This window comes from Myxine glutinosa, chromosome 7 (assembly GCF_964187855.1).
Source record: "Myxine glutinosa chromosome 7, kmMyxGlut1.1, whole genome shotgun sequence".
NCBI classification, from domain to species: domain Eukaryota; kingdom Metazoa; phylum Chordata; class Myxini; order Myxiniformes; family Myxinidae; genus Myxine; species Myxine glutinosa.
Window position 1 is genome coordinate 147,817,975 of NC_136267.1, and position 14,214 is coordinate 147,832,188.

Below are 14,214 nucleotides of genomic sequence, written 5' to 3' on the forward strand. Positions count from 1 at the left end.
TGATTTATTAATTAATCAATTAATCGATTAATTATTTAATTATTCGATTAATGACAAAAAAATTTTTTTTTTTTAAGTTACAGATTCTGATGAAATAGTGGTAGTTTATGTGTTCTCTGACCAAATTGATTAATAATTTAATTTTTTTATGATTATTATTTATTTATTTTCATTATTAATCATTTATTTATTTTCTTTCTCATTTGGCCAATATCTCAGGCACCTTTTGAGCTGGGAAGCTAATATTTGGACATGAGTGACCAAGTGATGTGGCTATCAAGGATATTTTTGATTTATTGATTAATCATTTCATCTATTAAGTATTTATTGATTAATCGATTAATTATTTATTGAGTAATCAATTAATTATTTAATTTTTTATAAATGACTTATTTAATTAAATTTCTAAAAGATACATCTTCGGATGAAGCACTACTGGTTTAGTTATGCGATTAGCCAATTGATTATGAAAATATTTTGTGATAATCTTTTATTGATTTTAATTATACAATTAATCAATCAATTAGTGTACACCTCTCCCTCCCAATGCAGCCTCAATGAGCTGCACTGCGGTATTGCCGGGCGCCGGAGGCGCCCCGGCAATGCCGCGCTGCAGCATATTTAATTATTTGGCATGGGGCGGTGTACTTTGAATGTATGTGTACTTGTTGTACACCGCTCCTTTCCTATGCCATCTCCAGGCATTGCAAATCGTCATTGCCGGGCACCAAAGGGGGCTCGGCAGTGACGCACGCTGAAAGAGAGTACTCAGTTTTCACTCTGGTTTCTTTCTTGTTTGTTTTCTTGTTTGTTTTCTTTCTTGTTTGCTTTCTTGGTTGTCCGGACGATATCTCAGCCATCCTTTGAGCTAGGAAGCTGAAATTTCGGCACAGTAGTGAGCAAGTCCTTTGTCAAATACGGTATTTTTTGTTTTTTGAATAATCAATTAATTGAGGAGTTATTTAATTATTAGCGTTTAATTAAGTACTTATTTAATTAATAAAATTTCATTTATCTTCTGACCATTATTAACTCAGGCACCTTTTGAGTTAGGAAGCTGATATTTGGACATGCCAATGACCAGGTGATTTGGCTGCAAAGGATATTTTTGATTTATTAATTAATCAATTAATCGATTAATTATTTAATTATTCGATTAATGACAAAAAATTTTTTTTTTTTTAAGTTACAGATTCTGATGAAATAGTGGTAGTTTATGTGTTCTCTGACCAAATTGATTAATAATTTAATTTTTTTATGATTATTATTTATTTATTTTCATTATTAATCATTTATTTATTTTCTTTCTCATTTGGCCAATATCTCAGGCACCTTTTGAGCTGGGAAGCTAATATTTGGACATGAGTGACCAAGTGATGTGGCTATCAAGGATATTTTTGATTTATTGATTAATCATTTCATCTATTAAGTATTTATTGATTAATCGATTAATTATTTATTGAGTAATCAATTAATTATTTAATTTTTTATAAATGACTTATTTAATTAAATTTCTAAAAGATACATCTTCGGATGAAGCACTACTGGTTTAGTTATGCGATTAGCCAATTGATTATGAAAATATTTTGTGATAATCTTTTATTGATTTTAATTATACAATTAATCAATCAATTAGTGTACACCTCTCCCTCCCAATGCAGCCTCAATGAGCTGCACTGCGGTATTGCCGGGCGCCGGAGGCGCCCCGGCAATGCCGCGCTGCAGCATATTTAATTATTTGGCATGGGGCGGTGTACTTTGAATGTATGTGTACTTGTTTTCTTTCTTTCTTGTTTGTTTTCTTTCTTGGTTGTCCGGACGATATCTCAGCCATCCTTTGAGCTAGGAAGCTGAAATTTCGGCACAGTCGTGAGCAAGTCCTTTGTCAAATACGGTATTTTTTGTTTTTTGAATAATCAATTAATTGAGGAGTTATTTAATTATTAGCGTTTAATTAAGTACTTATTTAATTAATTAAATTTCATTTCTCTTCTGACCATTATTAACTCAGGCACCTTTTGAGTTAGGAAGCTGATATTTGGACATGCCAATGACCAGGTGATTTGGCTGCAAAGGATATTTTTGATTTATTAATTAATCAATTAATCGATTAATTATTTAATTATTCGATTAATGACCCAAAAAAATTTTTTTTTTAAGTTACAGATTCTGATGAAATAGTGGTAGTTTATGTGTTCTCTGACCAAATTGATTAATAATTTAATTTTTTTATGATTATTATTTATTTATTTTCATTATTAATCATTTATTTATTTTCTTTCTCATTTGGCCAATATCTCAGGCACCTTTTGAGCTGGGAAGCTAATATTTGGACATAAGTGACCAAGTGATGTGGCTATCAAGGATATTTTTGATTTATTGATTAATCATTTCATCTATTAATTATTTATTGATTAATCGATTAATTATTTATTGAGTAATCAATTAATTATTTAATTTTTTATAAATGACTTATTTAATTAAATTTCTAAAAGATACATCTTCGGATGAAGCACTAGTGGTTTAGTTATGCGATTAGCCAATTGATTATGAAAATATTTTGTGATAATCTTTTATTGATTTTAATTATACAATTAATCAATCAATTAGTGTACACCTCTCCCTCCCAATGCAGCCTCAATGAGCTGCACTGCGGTATTGCCGGGCGCCGGAGGCGCCCCGGCAATGCCGCGCTGCAGCATATTTAATTATTTGGCATGGGGCGGTGTACTTTGAATGTATGTGTACTTGTTGTACACCGCTCCTTTCCTATGCCATCTCCAGGCATTGCAAATCGTCATTGCTGGGCACCGAAGGGGGCTCGGCAGTGACGCACGCTGAAAGAGAGTACTCAGTTTTCACTCTGGTTTCTTGTTTGTTTTCTTGCTTTCTTTCTTGTTTGTTTGTTTTCTTTCTTGGTTGTCCGGACGATATCTCAGCCATCCTTTGAGCTAGGAAGCTGAAATTTCGGCACAGTAGTGAGCAAGTCCTTTGTCAAATACGGTATTTTTTTTTTTTTGATTAATCAATAAATTAAGGAGTTATTTAATTATTAGCGATTAATTAAGTTCTTATTTAATTAATTAAATTTCCTTTCTCTTCTGACCATTAACTCAGGCACCTTTTGAGTTAGGAAGCTGATATTTGGACATGCCAATGACCAGGTGATTTGGCTGCAAATGATATTTTTGATTTATTAATTAATCAATTAATCGATTAATTATTTAATTATTCGATTAATGACAAAAAAATTTTTTTTTTTTAAAGTTACAGATTCTGATGAAATAGTGGTAGTTTATGTGTTCTCTGACCAAATTGATTAATAATTTAATTTTTTTATGATTATTATTTATTTATATTCATTATTAATCATTTATTTATTTTCTTTCTCATTTGGCCAATATCTCAGGCACCTTTTGAGCTGGGAAGCTAATATTTGGACATGAGTGACCAAGTGATGTGGCTATCAAGGATATTTTTGATTTATTGATTAATCATTTCATCTATTAATTATTTATTGATTAATCGATTAATTATTTATTGAGTAATCAATGAATTTTTTATAAATGACTTATTTAATTAAATTTCTAAAAGATACATCTTCGGATGAAGCACCAGTGGTTTAGTTATGCGATTAGCCAATTGATTATGAAAATATTTTGTGATAATCTTTTATTGATTTTAATTATACAATTAATCAATCAATTAGTGTACACCTCTCCCTCCCAATGCAGCCTCAATGAGCTGCACTGCGGTATTGCCGGGCGCCGGAGGCGCCCCGGCAATGCCGCGCTGCAGCATATTTAATTATTTGGCATGGGGCGGTGTACTTTGAATGTATGTGTACTTGTTTGTTTTCTTGTTTGTTTTCTTTCTTGTTTTCTTGGTTGTCCGGGCGATATCTCAGCCATCCTTTGAGCTAGGAAGCTGAAATTTCGGCACAGTAGTGAGCAAGTCCTTTGTCAAATACGGTATTTTTTGTTTTTTGAATAATCAATTAATTGAGGAGTTATTTAATTATTAGCGTTTAATTAAGTACTTATTTAATTAATTAAATTTCATTTCTCTTCTGACCATTATTAACTCAGGCACCTTTTGAGTTAGGAAGCTGATATTTGGACATGCCAATGACCAGGTGATTTGGCTGCAAAGGATATTTTTGATTTATTAATTAATCAATTAATCGATTAATTATTTAATTATTCGATTAATGACAAAAAATTTTTTTTTTTTAAAGTTACAGATTCTGATGAAATAGTGGTAGTTTATGTGTTCTCTGACCAAATTGATTAATAATTTAATTTTTTTATGATTATTATTTATTTATTTTCATTATTAATCATTTATTTATTTTCTTTCTCATTTGGCCAATATCTCAGGCACCTTTTGAGCTGGGAAGCTAATATTTGGACATGAGTGACCAAGTGATGTGGCTATCAAGGATATTTTTGATTTATTGATTAATCATTTCATCTATTAATTATTTATTGATTAATCGATTAATTATTTATTGAGTAATCAATTAATTATTTAATTTTTTATAAATGACTTATTTAATTAAATTTCTAAAAGATACATCTTCGGATGAAGCACTAGTGGTTTAGTTATGCGATTAGCCAATTGATTATGAAAATATTTTGTGATAATCTTTTATTGATTTTAATTATACAATTAATCAATCAATTAGTGTACACCTCTCCCTCCCAATGCAGCCTCAATGAGCTGCACTGCGGTATTGCCGGGCGCCAGAGGCGCCCCGGCAATGCCGCGCTGCAGCATATTTAATTATTTGGCATGGGGCGGTGTACTTTGAATGTATTTGTACTTGTTTTTTTTTTTTTTTGTATGCTGAATCGAGGCTCGTGAAAGAGCTAACATTTACTTCACAAACAAATCAACCAGACAAACAAAATATATAAAAAGAGGGAGCGGAAGACAAGATGGGGAGAGAAGGGGAGGCACACAAACACAACATTTGAGAGCAGGGAGATGTGTGGAAGGGAGAGGGCTTGGGGGGAGGAGGCGTGGGAAGGGGGGGGGGGGGGGGAGGGAGAAGTATAAAACACAAGGACACCAAGGACTTCCAGGACAGAAGTTGGTATTTCAAAAAAGTGGATTTGGGGTGAAATTAGCGGGGGTAGAAAAGATCAAGGTTTTGGATGGGGGAAGATAAGAGACGGTGGTGAGCAACTGTTTTAAAGACCTGGAGGGTGGAGTGGGATTGAAGAGAGTGAGGGAGTTTGTTCCAGAGGCGGGAGAAAAGAGGAATGAAGGAGTGAAGGTGAGCGGAGAGTCTTGATTTTGGCAGTTTAACCATAAGAGGGTTGCAGGCAGATCTTGTGCGACCTGTAGGAATATTTGCGGGACAGAGCCCAGAGAGAGCTGGGGGGGCAAGGCCAGAGAGGAGTCGGTAGAAGACGGAAAGACCACCAACCTGCCTGCGGTGAGTGAGTGAGAGGCATTTGGAGTTAGCTTCATCGCGGGAGATTCCAATGATTCTGAATGCTTTGGTTTCAACAGCGTGAAGACGAGCTAGGTGTGAGGCAGGAGCACCGGCCCAGAGGGGAGAACAGTATTCCATTGAGCTGCAGATGAAAGCCTTGTATGTGGTGAGGAGCTCAGGTGTGCCAAGGAAGGACTTCGCACGACGGAGGATGCCCAGTCGGCGACTGGCTTTGGAGGCCAGATTTGAAATGTGGTTTTCCCAGGAAAGATCATGGCAGATAGTGAGATCCAAAAGTTTGAGTGACAGAACTTCTTGGAGAGGATTATTCAGAAAGTGGATGGGAGGGTTGTCCAGTCGGTCTTTTCGGAGAGACATCGTAAGAGTGTGAGATTTGTCAGGATTGAAAGACATGTTCCACTTGTTTGCCCAGTCTGTGATTTTGTCCAGGTCTGCAGAGAGTGAGGAGGCTGCAGACTGCCGATCTGAGGGATGAAGAATGGAGCGACAGAGAGTAGAGTCATCAGCAAAGAGATAGAGAGGATTTTCAAGAGAGTCAGAGAGATCATTGATGAAGACCAGAAAAAGCACAGGGCCCAGAACACTGCCTTGGGGAACTCCAGCCTGAACAGGAAGAGGAGATGAGAGAAACCCATTCAGGGCCACATGTTGACTACGACTAGAGAGGAAGTCCGCCAGCCATGCGTGGAGATTTCCATGGATACCACAGGAGGAGAGTTTGGTGAGCAGAGCGGGGTGCCAGACCGTATCGAAGGCACGTGATATGTCAAGGGAGACTGCTCTAGTTTCCTGTTTGGCATTGAGGACCTCCATCCATTGTTGAGAAAGCAGAAGCAGCATGTCCAGAGTAGAGTGTCCAGGTCTGAAACCAAATTGATGATCAGAGATCAAGCCATTGGAGAAGAGGAAAGATTTCATATCTGAAGCAATGATGGATTCCATGACTTTGCTGATAATTGGGAGAAGGCTGATTGGTCTGTAGTTGCTGGGATCTGTTTTTGCACCTTTTTTGTGCAAAGCGGTGATGTTGCCAGATTTCCAAGCAGGTGGAAGATGACCTTGAGAAAAAGAGAGGGTGAAGAGAACAGAGAGAGGGAGTGAAAGAGCGGAAGAACAGGATTTTAGGACCCGTGGGCTGATGCCGTCAGGTCCAGTTGCAGAATCAGAGTGGAGGGTTGACAGCAACTTTTCCACCTTGTCAGGAGGAAAGGACACAGAGTCCAGGAGCAGCTGGGTACGACTGGGTACGGTGGGTACAGAGAGGGATGGGTTTGGGACACAGGATTTAGAGGCAAACACAGAGTTGAGGCATTCAGCTTTTTCACGTGCGGAGTCAGCCGTGTGGCCATTTGAGGTGAGGGAGGGGATGGAGGTCGACACAATCCACAGAATCTTGTTTCTCACAGTCTAAGAGTCCTTTAGGTGCTTTTTTGCAAACTCCAAGCGGGCTTTCATGTGTCTTTCACTGAGGAGAGGCTTCCATCTGGCCACTCTGCCATAAAGCCCAGATCGGTGGAGTGTGGCAGTGATGGTTGTCCTTCTGGAAGTTTCTCCCATCTCCACACAGGATCTCTGGAGCTCAGCCAGAGTGACTATCGGGTTCTTGGTCACCTCTCTTACCAAGGCCCTTCTCCCCCGATTGCTCAGTTTGGCCGGGCGGCCAGCTCTAGGAAGAGTCCTGGTTGTTCCAAACTTCTTCCATTTAAGAATTATGGAGGCCACTGTGCTCTTGGGAACCTTCAATGCAGCAGAAATTTTTTTGTGGGCTTCCCCAGATCTGTGCCTCGACACAATCCTGTCTCTGAGCTCTGCAGGCAGTTCCTTCGACCTCATGGCTTGGTTTTTGCTCTGATATGCATTGTCAGCTGTGAGACCTTATATAGACAGGTGTGTGCCTTTCCAAATCATGTCCAATCAATTGAATTTACCACAGGTGGACTCCAATCAATGTGTAGAAACATCTCAAAGATGATCAAGCGAAATGGGAGGCACCTGACCTAAATTTCAAGTGTCATAGCAAAGGGTCTGAATACTTATGTAAATGTGATATTTCAGTTTTTTCTTTTTAATAAATTTGCAAAACTTTCTAAAATCCTGTTTTCTCTTTGTCATTATGGGGTATTGAGTGTAGATTGATGAGGGGAAAAAAAAGAAGAATTTAAACGATTTCAGCATAAGGCTGCAACATAACAAAATGTGAAAAAAGTGAAGGGGACTGAATACTTTCTGAATGCACTGTATATGGTGGCGGTCATCTTGGATTTTGACATGGGTTGCACCCACACACCAAATTAGAATTTGGTCCTTCGCTTACGCATGCACGCACGCACGCACGCACACACGGACGGAGGGGAAAACCATAGTCCCCCTTTCGCTCCGCGGTGCGACGGGGGACAAAAATGCAAAGCCTTGTTGGGATGTATAGATTTGGTTAGATCTGAGAATGAACGATCCATGATAAAGTAGATCTCTGTGTGGACTCACATACCCAACGACACATGGAACGATGGCAGTAGTCTCTCTTATTTCTTGGGAAATGGAAAGACTAACAGGGATATACAGAACCTGCCTCTCATAATGGCATTGACAATGGGTGCTTATTAGCTCCCGTTGGACTTAGTCTGAAACGGGGGCTTATGGATTTGGTTTCGTCCTTCTGTCCGTCCGTGCGTCTGTGCGTCCACAACCATATCATGGACATGTATGAACCAATTGTGTCCATACTTGGTACAAAGACAATACATGATGGTGTACATATGCACATCAGCCTGGTATTGGCTTAGCGGTTAGGGCGCAGGCTTGGGATCCTAGGATCCTGGGTTCGAATCCCGGTCGATGGCTGAATTAACGCCAGGGGGGTTGACTCAGCCTGTCGTCCTTCCGAGGTCGGCAAATTGAGTACCAGCTTGCTGGGATGAATGATCCCGGTGTGTACCCCGATTTAGAATAGGTACACCGTATCCCTGTGTGTCGTAAGAGGCAACTAAAGGGTTGGGGTCAGGAAGGGCATCCAGCCATAAAAACATTGCCTCAAAAAGGGAACCATGATGATTGTCATGGGGCCCGCAAGGCTAACCCCCGCTCTAGCAGTGAAAATTGCCTTAAAAAAGGGAATTTTAAAAAGGGTACATATGCACATCATTTTGTTTCGCGATGCGATCAAAGATGGCCGATCAAAGATGGCTGATTGGCGGCCATTTTAGTTGTAAGAAAACCAGATGATGAATACGTCCTCAACCATTTCTCGGACATGCATTTTCCGATGTTGTTCAAACTTGGCACACAGATAATGAATGATGGGTTACATATGCACGTCATTTTTTTCAAGGTCAGATCCATGATGGCTGACTGGCGGCCATTTCTCGGACATGCATGAACCGATTTTCTTCAAACTTGGCACAAAGACAATACATGAGTATACATATGGAGAAAAATTTGTTTTGTCAACTGACCAAAGATGGCCGACTGACAGCCTTTAACATTAACTCCATACAGCAAAATTACTAAAACCACAGTGGGGGCTATGACATTTTATGTCTTTTTCTTCTTGTTTAGTAAGCAAATTGATGCGGATCAAACTGATCAACTATACAATAATATTTCGGTAATTTTCCGTTTTAAAGTGAGTGAGAAGGAGGAGTGGAGGAGTCGATGATTTGAATGAAAAATAGATGGAATCACACTCTGATAGAAGAGATCCTTGTAATTAACCAGCGCTTTATGAATCGATGATAACGAAGTAGATTACTGTGAATTTCAAAAAAAAAAAGTCCAACAATCAATCTCATTTTATAATGAGCTCATTTAGAGTTCCATCAATGTCGTGTAAAGGCAACAAATGTTTCAATGTCGCTACCAAAAGGTGTACCTCTTATTTGACATTACATCACACGAAAGACGGAATTTTTTTATTAGGAACTTAAATGATGAACAGGGCCAAACGTTTTCCTAAAAAATAGGTTTACCTGAACAAAAATAAAAAGCCAAGTCACCTGCAAGATGTCTGCATTGCAAGAAGCACCACCTGTTGCTAGAATTCGACTTTGAGGCACTGAAAGGAGAAATACACACAAGTATGCAAAACGTTAACCAATGCATGCTATGCACACTATATGCACACACTGTTTGTGCCAAGCTCAATGTTTGAAGGAAAGAAATAATTCTCGTCACTGGGGACAGGTACTTTTGATAGTTAAGTAGAACTATGTTCCACGGAAAACCCTCCCTTTGTTTGGGCAGTGTATAGGCAATTAGTATAGTATTAATAAGTCATTGCGGTACGATTTATGATCTTCAACAATAAAAGTCCTTCTTGACCATGGGAGATAACATTGTGGGTTCTGAAATAATACACCGCTTTAATAATGAACGTTAGTTAGTACAGTATTATTGGCCTATATGTAATGTGTCGTTGGAAGACCCATGACGCGTGTGCTTTCGATATGATTTTAACAATCGCTTTGTTTGTGTTTCACACTGAATGTAGAACGCAAAGGTAGAACATGGCGATCGTGGTATATGATATATTTTAACCTCCAGTAACTTTGTAGTCACTATGAAGAGATTAGTGTTAGGATTAGACCTACTATAATATTAACGTTACGTTAACATTGTTAGAAAAATGCTGTTACTATAAAGAAACCGAGGCTAATTCCTTACTCCCGTGGTTATCAGTACCTTACACCGCTTATTATCGATCCATGAACCATACACCGCTTCAATCCAGTAACTTTGCATTCACGACATTGTGATTAAAGTGTTATGGTTATATTTACTATCATTATTAACGTTATTATTATTATTATTACTGTTATGAAAACGATACTATTGTAGCGTTATGTTTATGGGGGTAGGTGAAAGAATACTGTAGGAAAGGTAGCACTGTATAATTATAGTATGGACCGTGGACGCGTAGGAGAAATGTCGATGAACTTAAGTAGGGAAACTGTAGCTTAACCCTTTGAGTACGGATGATGTCCAGTGCAGCAACCCGCGAAAAAGTTTTGTGTACAGAAGACGTTACTACACGTCATCGACTATACCTATAAATAGATTGTCAGTACGTGGTTGTACGTATTAACCCTTAGAGTACGTGGTTGCATTCCCGTACCAAAATGCCAAATTAATCCCGTACTGGGGGTATTTTTTATCAAAAAAAAAAATCCCGTACTCAATGGGGTTAAGATTGATGTGTCTTCACATGGGGGGAGAAGCAGTGCTAAATAGCTATAGGGACGAAGGCTAATTTCCCCCAGAACGTGATTTTTCTCTCTGTAATTCTTCCCCTCACGTTTTTGCTGACAAGGCCGGCCATGCAAACGCTGCCTTAAACAACAACAACCGCCAACTGCAAGCAAACAGGTTCCCGGACTAAGCCCTGCCCAAAGGACCTAATAGGCAAAAGCCCGCCCACGAGAGGCGGAGAAATGGGCGGTCAAGGAAAGCCATGAGGCCATGCCACGAGGGATGTGATTCGACCGTGGGATGTGGGCGGGGTGAACTGGGAGACGAATGAGACGATTGGCTCTCAGGAGTGAAGAAGAAGAGTCTCTTGTTCTTTCTCAGAGAAGACGCTGGCCATTTTTTCTTGGTTGTGTTGGTGCGATTCCTGTGAAAGCGTTGGGGGAATTTTGCCTTTTGGAGTGCACAATGTCCTTCAATGAGCAGCTACCTGTTTTTACACATTTGTTGGTTTTTACTGCATTGCCACAACTGGATAGGGAAATAGTCTTCAGGACTCGCCTCCTGCCTGTGGATCCGAAAAGTGCACGGCGCTTTCGGGCTGTCGCCATTTTTGGAACGCTTCCAGCGTGAGTGGCTACATTGAGCTTCAACAACCGCCAAGCTCCTAAAAGGACTTATTGGGACCAGGTAAGTGCAGAAAGGGGATTTCTTTTTATTGTCATTAACTTTTCCCCGTGTGCGTGTTCGAGACTGCGTGGAGGTACCTTGGTTAGGAAATTAATTTATCTCAGCCTTTATTTCGATATTTTCATTCTTTCATTTATTTACATTAAAATTATTATTGTTGAATTTTCTTGGTCATGTTTGTATGTTTTGTGGGTTCAGGAATAAACCCGTGTGTTTCATCAGATAAACGTCTCGCAGCCTCCATCTCGCGTGCGCTCATAACCACCATATTCGGGAGGTCACCACAGGAGTAAAAACGTTCAGGTATACGTCATCTGGCAGTCTTCATCGCCGGTGACAGGACAGTATTAAGAAACCTGGGCTAATTTGTCTGAAGCGGCCTGAAGGCACGAAGCCTAAAGCCTATACGCACTTTGTCGTTGGCAGACCCGTAACGTCTATGTTTTCGATATTTGATGGTCATTTTAACAATCAGTTTGTTTGTGTTTCACACTGAATGAAATACGTAAAGGTTGAGCATGGCGATTGTGATATATGACGTGTTCGGCCTGAACGGCATATAAATTAAAATGGCGGTCGGTGGAATCATCATAGACGTAATGACATAGCGTGATAGACGGACACAAAGCTGCCACTACTTTAATATATGGATGATAAGTTTAATGTAGTTATTATGGCATAATGTAATGAGTATAGCGTCCATTCTGTTAAGTCTGGGAGGTCGGCGGTTTGAACCCGGCAGTCAAACCAAAGACTTAAAAAAGGTACGTGCTGCTTCTTTACTAGACGCTCTGCATTTGCATATGATAGAACAGAGACAAACAACCATACCTTGGCAGCCATTGTGTAGGCTCAATGGGCCTAATGATTTCCTCCTGGATTGAAGTCTCCTTGTAAGGGAGTGCATATTATTATCATTTTTGATAAAGGATTATCTATTTAATAAATTATTTAATAAGAAGCAGACCCCTATATTAAATTAATAGGTGACTTTCGAAATGATATGTGAATGCTAAATATATAATATCACAATCTGTGCCTGGGGAATGGCATTCCACACCCGGATCAGCTCATTTAAACATGTAGGTTCTGAGGCTGTCTTAGCAAGGTTCGACCGCAATGATCAACAAATACGCCAGAGTTGTTCAATTTGATTTAAATCTGGCAAGATAGGTGTCATGACATTAATGCTGTCATTGACAAGAACATTCCTTGTTTGAATGGCCCTGTGAAAGGGAGCATTATCGTGCATAAAAAAATATTCGTGGGCCAGATTGTTGAAGGGTACACAACACCTGTTGCTGAAATATCTCATTAATCGATCTGATATCAGATTGCCATGGCTACGGATCATATTGGTGCGAAAGGTGTCTGCAATATCACTGCACATCATGCTACTTCCACATCCAAAATTTGCAGTTTCCTGGACACAGACTGGGCCTCATCTCTCATTGCGTCTTCTGTAGACCCTTGAAAGGCCATCATGCCTTTCAAGGAGAAATCTGAATTAGTTACTGAACACAACACTTGCCCATTGCATCCATGTCCAAGAGATGTGTAAATTGGGCTGAGACGCTGAAGTAGGATGATAAACATAGATCACTGCATCACATAGACGCTTCGACATTGTGTTGACAATTACCTTGCGAGGTCCAGTGTGTGTGTTTGCAGTACTCTGACCAGTTAGAAACTGATTGTGTAGATTGGTCATGCAAATGTATCAATCTTAAGCAGGAGTCGTTGTCCTGGGACATCCACTTCTTGGCATATATTTTATTGATCCAGTGGCTTGATAACACCTTCTGAGGTCATAAGCAGTTCCTCAGCTCACTTTAAAGGGTCTTGGAACATGGCTAATCTAAGACCCTACTTGAAGGTGTCCAATGATTTGATTCCTCTAATTTGCTGATGGACATGGTATTTTAATGGATTGTTAAAGAATGTAATCTTTTTTTTTTTGATGATTCATGTACTGGTGTCTGAGAAAGACCGTTGCAAATTTGCTCAGAATGCCTCGTGTCACCTTCAAAAACCTCAAGGTGCATGAGTTGCTCGTGCTGATCGATTATTGCATGAGGCAATTATGTTACATGGAATCTTGCAATCAGGTGTTCTGCACATCCCTCGTGCCAAAAAGGCACTTGGAATTAATACTGGAACAGTTCTTCAACAATTGCATTACCAATTATACTTGTTTGTCCCTTTTTATATGGCAGAGAGAGTATGTATGTATGTGCATTCACACATAAATGCAGCATGCCTGCACACCCGACTTCCCCTACCGCAACTCTACGCTTCTCCCTCTCTCTGAATAACATAATTTGAGTGTCTTTCCGTAACCCACTACATTACCCAAATTAGCATTCGCAATGGAATTCCTGACAAGTTCACAAGACGACTTTATAATATACTGGACTCGTAAAGATCTATTCTTAGACATTGTATTATTTTTACCGTGTACATAAAATGCTCGAGATGATTTTAAAAGCAGCAAAACAATAAAATTAAAATAAAACAAAACAAATAAAACTCTGGAACTCTTTTCCTTCCCATGTCTTTCCAAACACTTATGATCTTCCCCTTTTCAAAAAGCAGATTTTCTGCTTTCTCAAAAACTCTTAGACTATTCTCTCCTTCTTTACTTTTCTATCAATGCAGCTCTTCTATGTTATTTAGCGTCTGGGCCTCACCAGTTGTGGAGGATCCACCAATAACTGACAGACCAATAACTGACTGACTGATTGAATAACTGACCAATAACTGAAAGGCAGGACAGACAATTTATGAGTGAGGGAAAGAAAAAACAACGGTACTCTGAATATGTCAAGTGAGATTTGACAGAATGCTCGTCTCTGTGAATGCGTTCCGCATTGGTGAAC

At 39.3% G+C, this 14,214-nt stretch overlaps 1 protein-coding gene and 1 long non-coding RNA gene across 14 annotated transcripts in view; one reads left to right on the forward strand and one right to left on the reverse strand.

Annotated features, from left to right (window-relative positions):
• The window catches only part of LOC137431732 (uncharacterized), a 103,775-nt gene that overhangs the window by 88,961 nt on the left and 600 nt on the right, over nt 1–14,214 (forward strand). The gene's annotated exons all lie outside the window — the stretch shown is intronic.
• Nucleotides 1–14,214, reverse strand: part of XYLB (xylulokinase) — a 181,419-nt gene that overhangs the window by 19,951 nt on the left and 147,254 nt on the right. For all 13 annotated transcript variants that reach the window (XM_068123363.2, XM_078782404.1, XM_078782397.1 and 10 more), the window contains one exon: nt 9,457–9,515. In XM_068123363.2, coding sequence (XP_067979464.2) covers nt 9,457–9,515 — 59 coding nt within the window. The remainder of the gene's footprint in view (nt 1–9,456; nt 9,516–14,214) is intronic.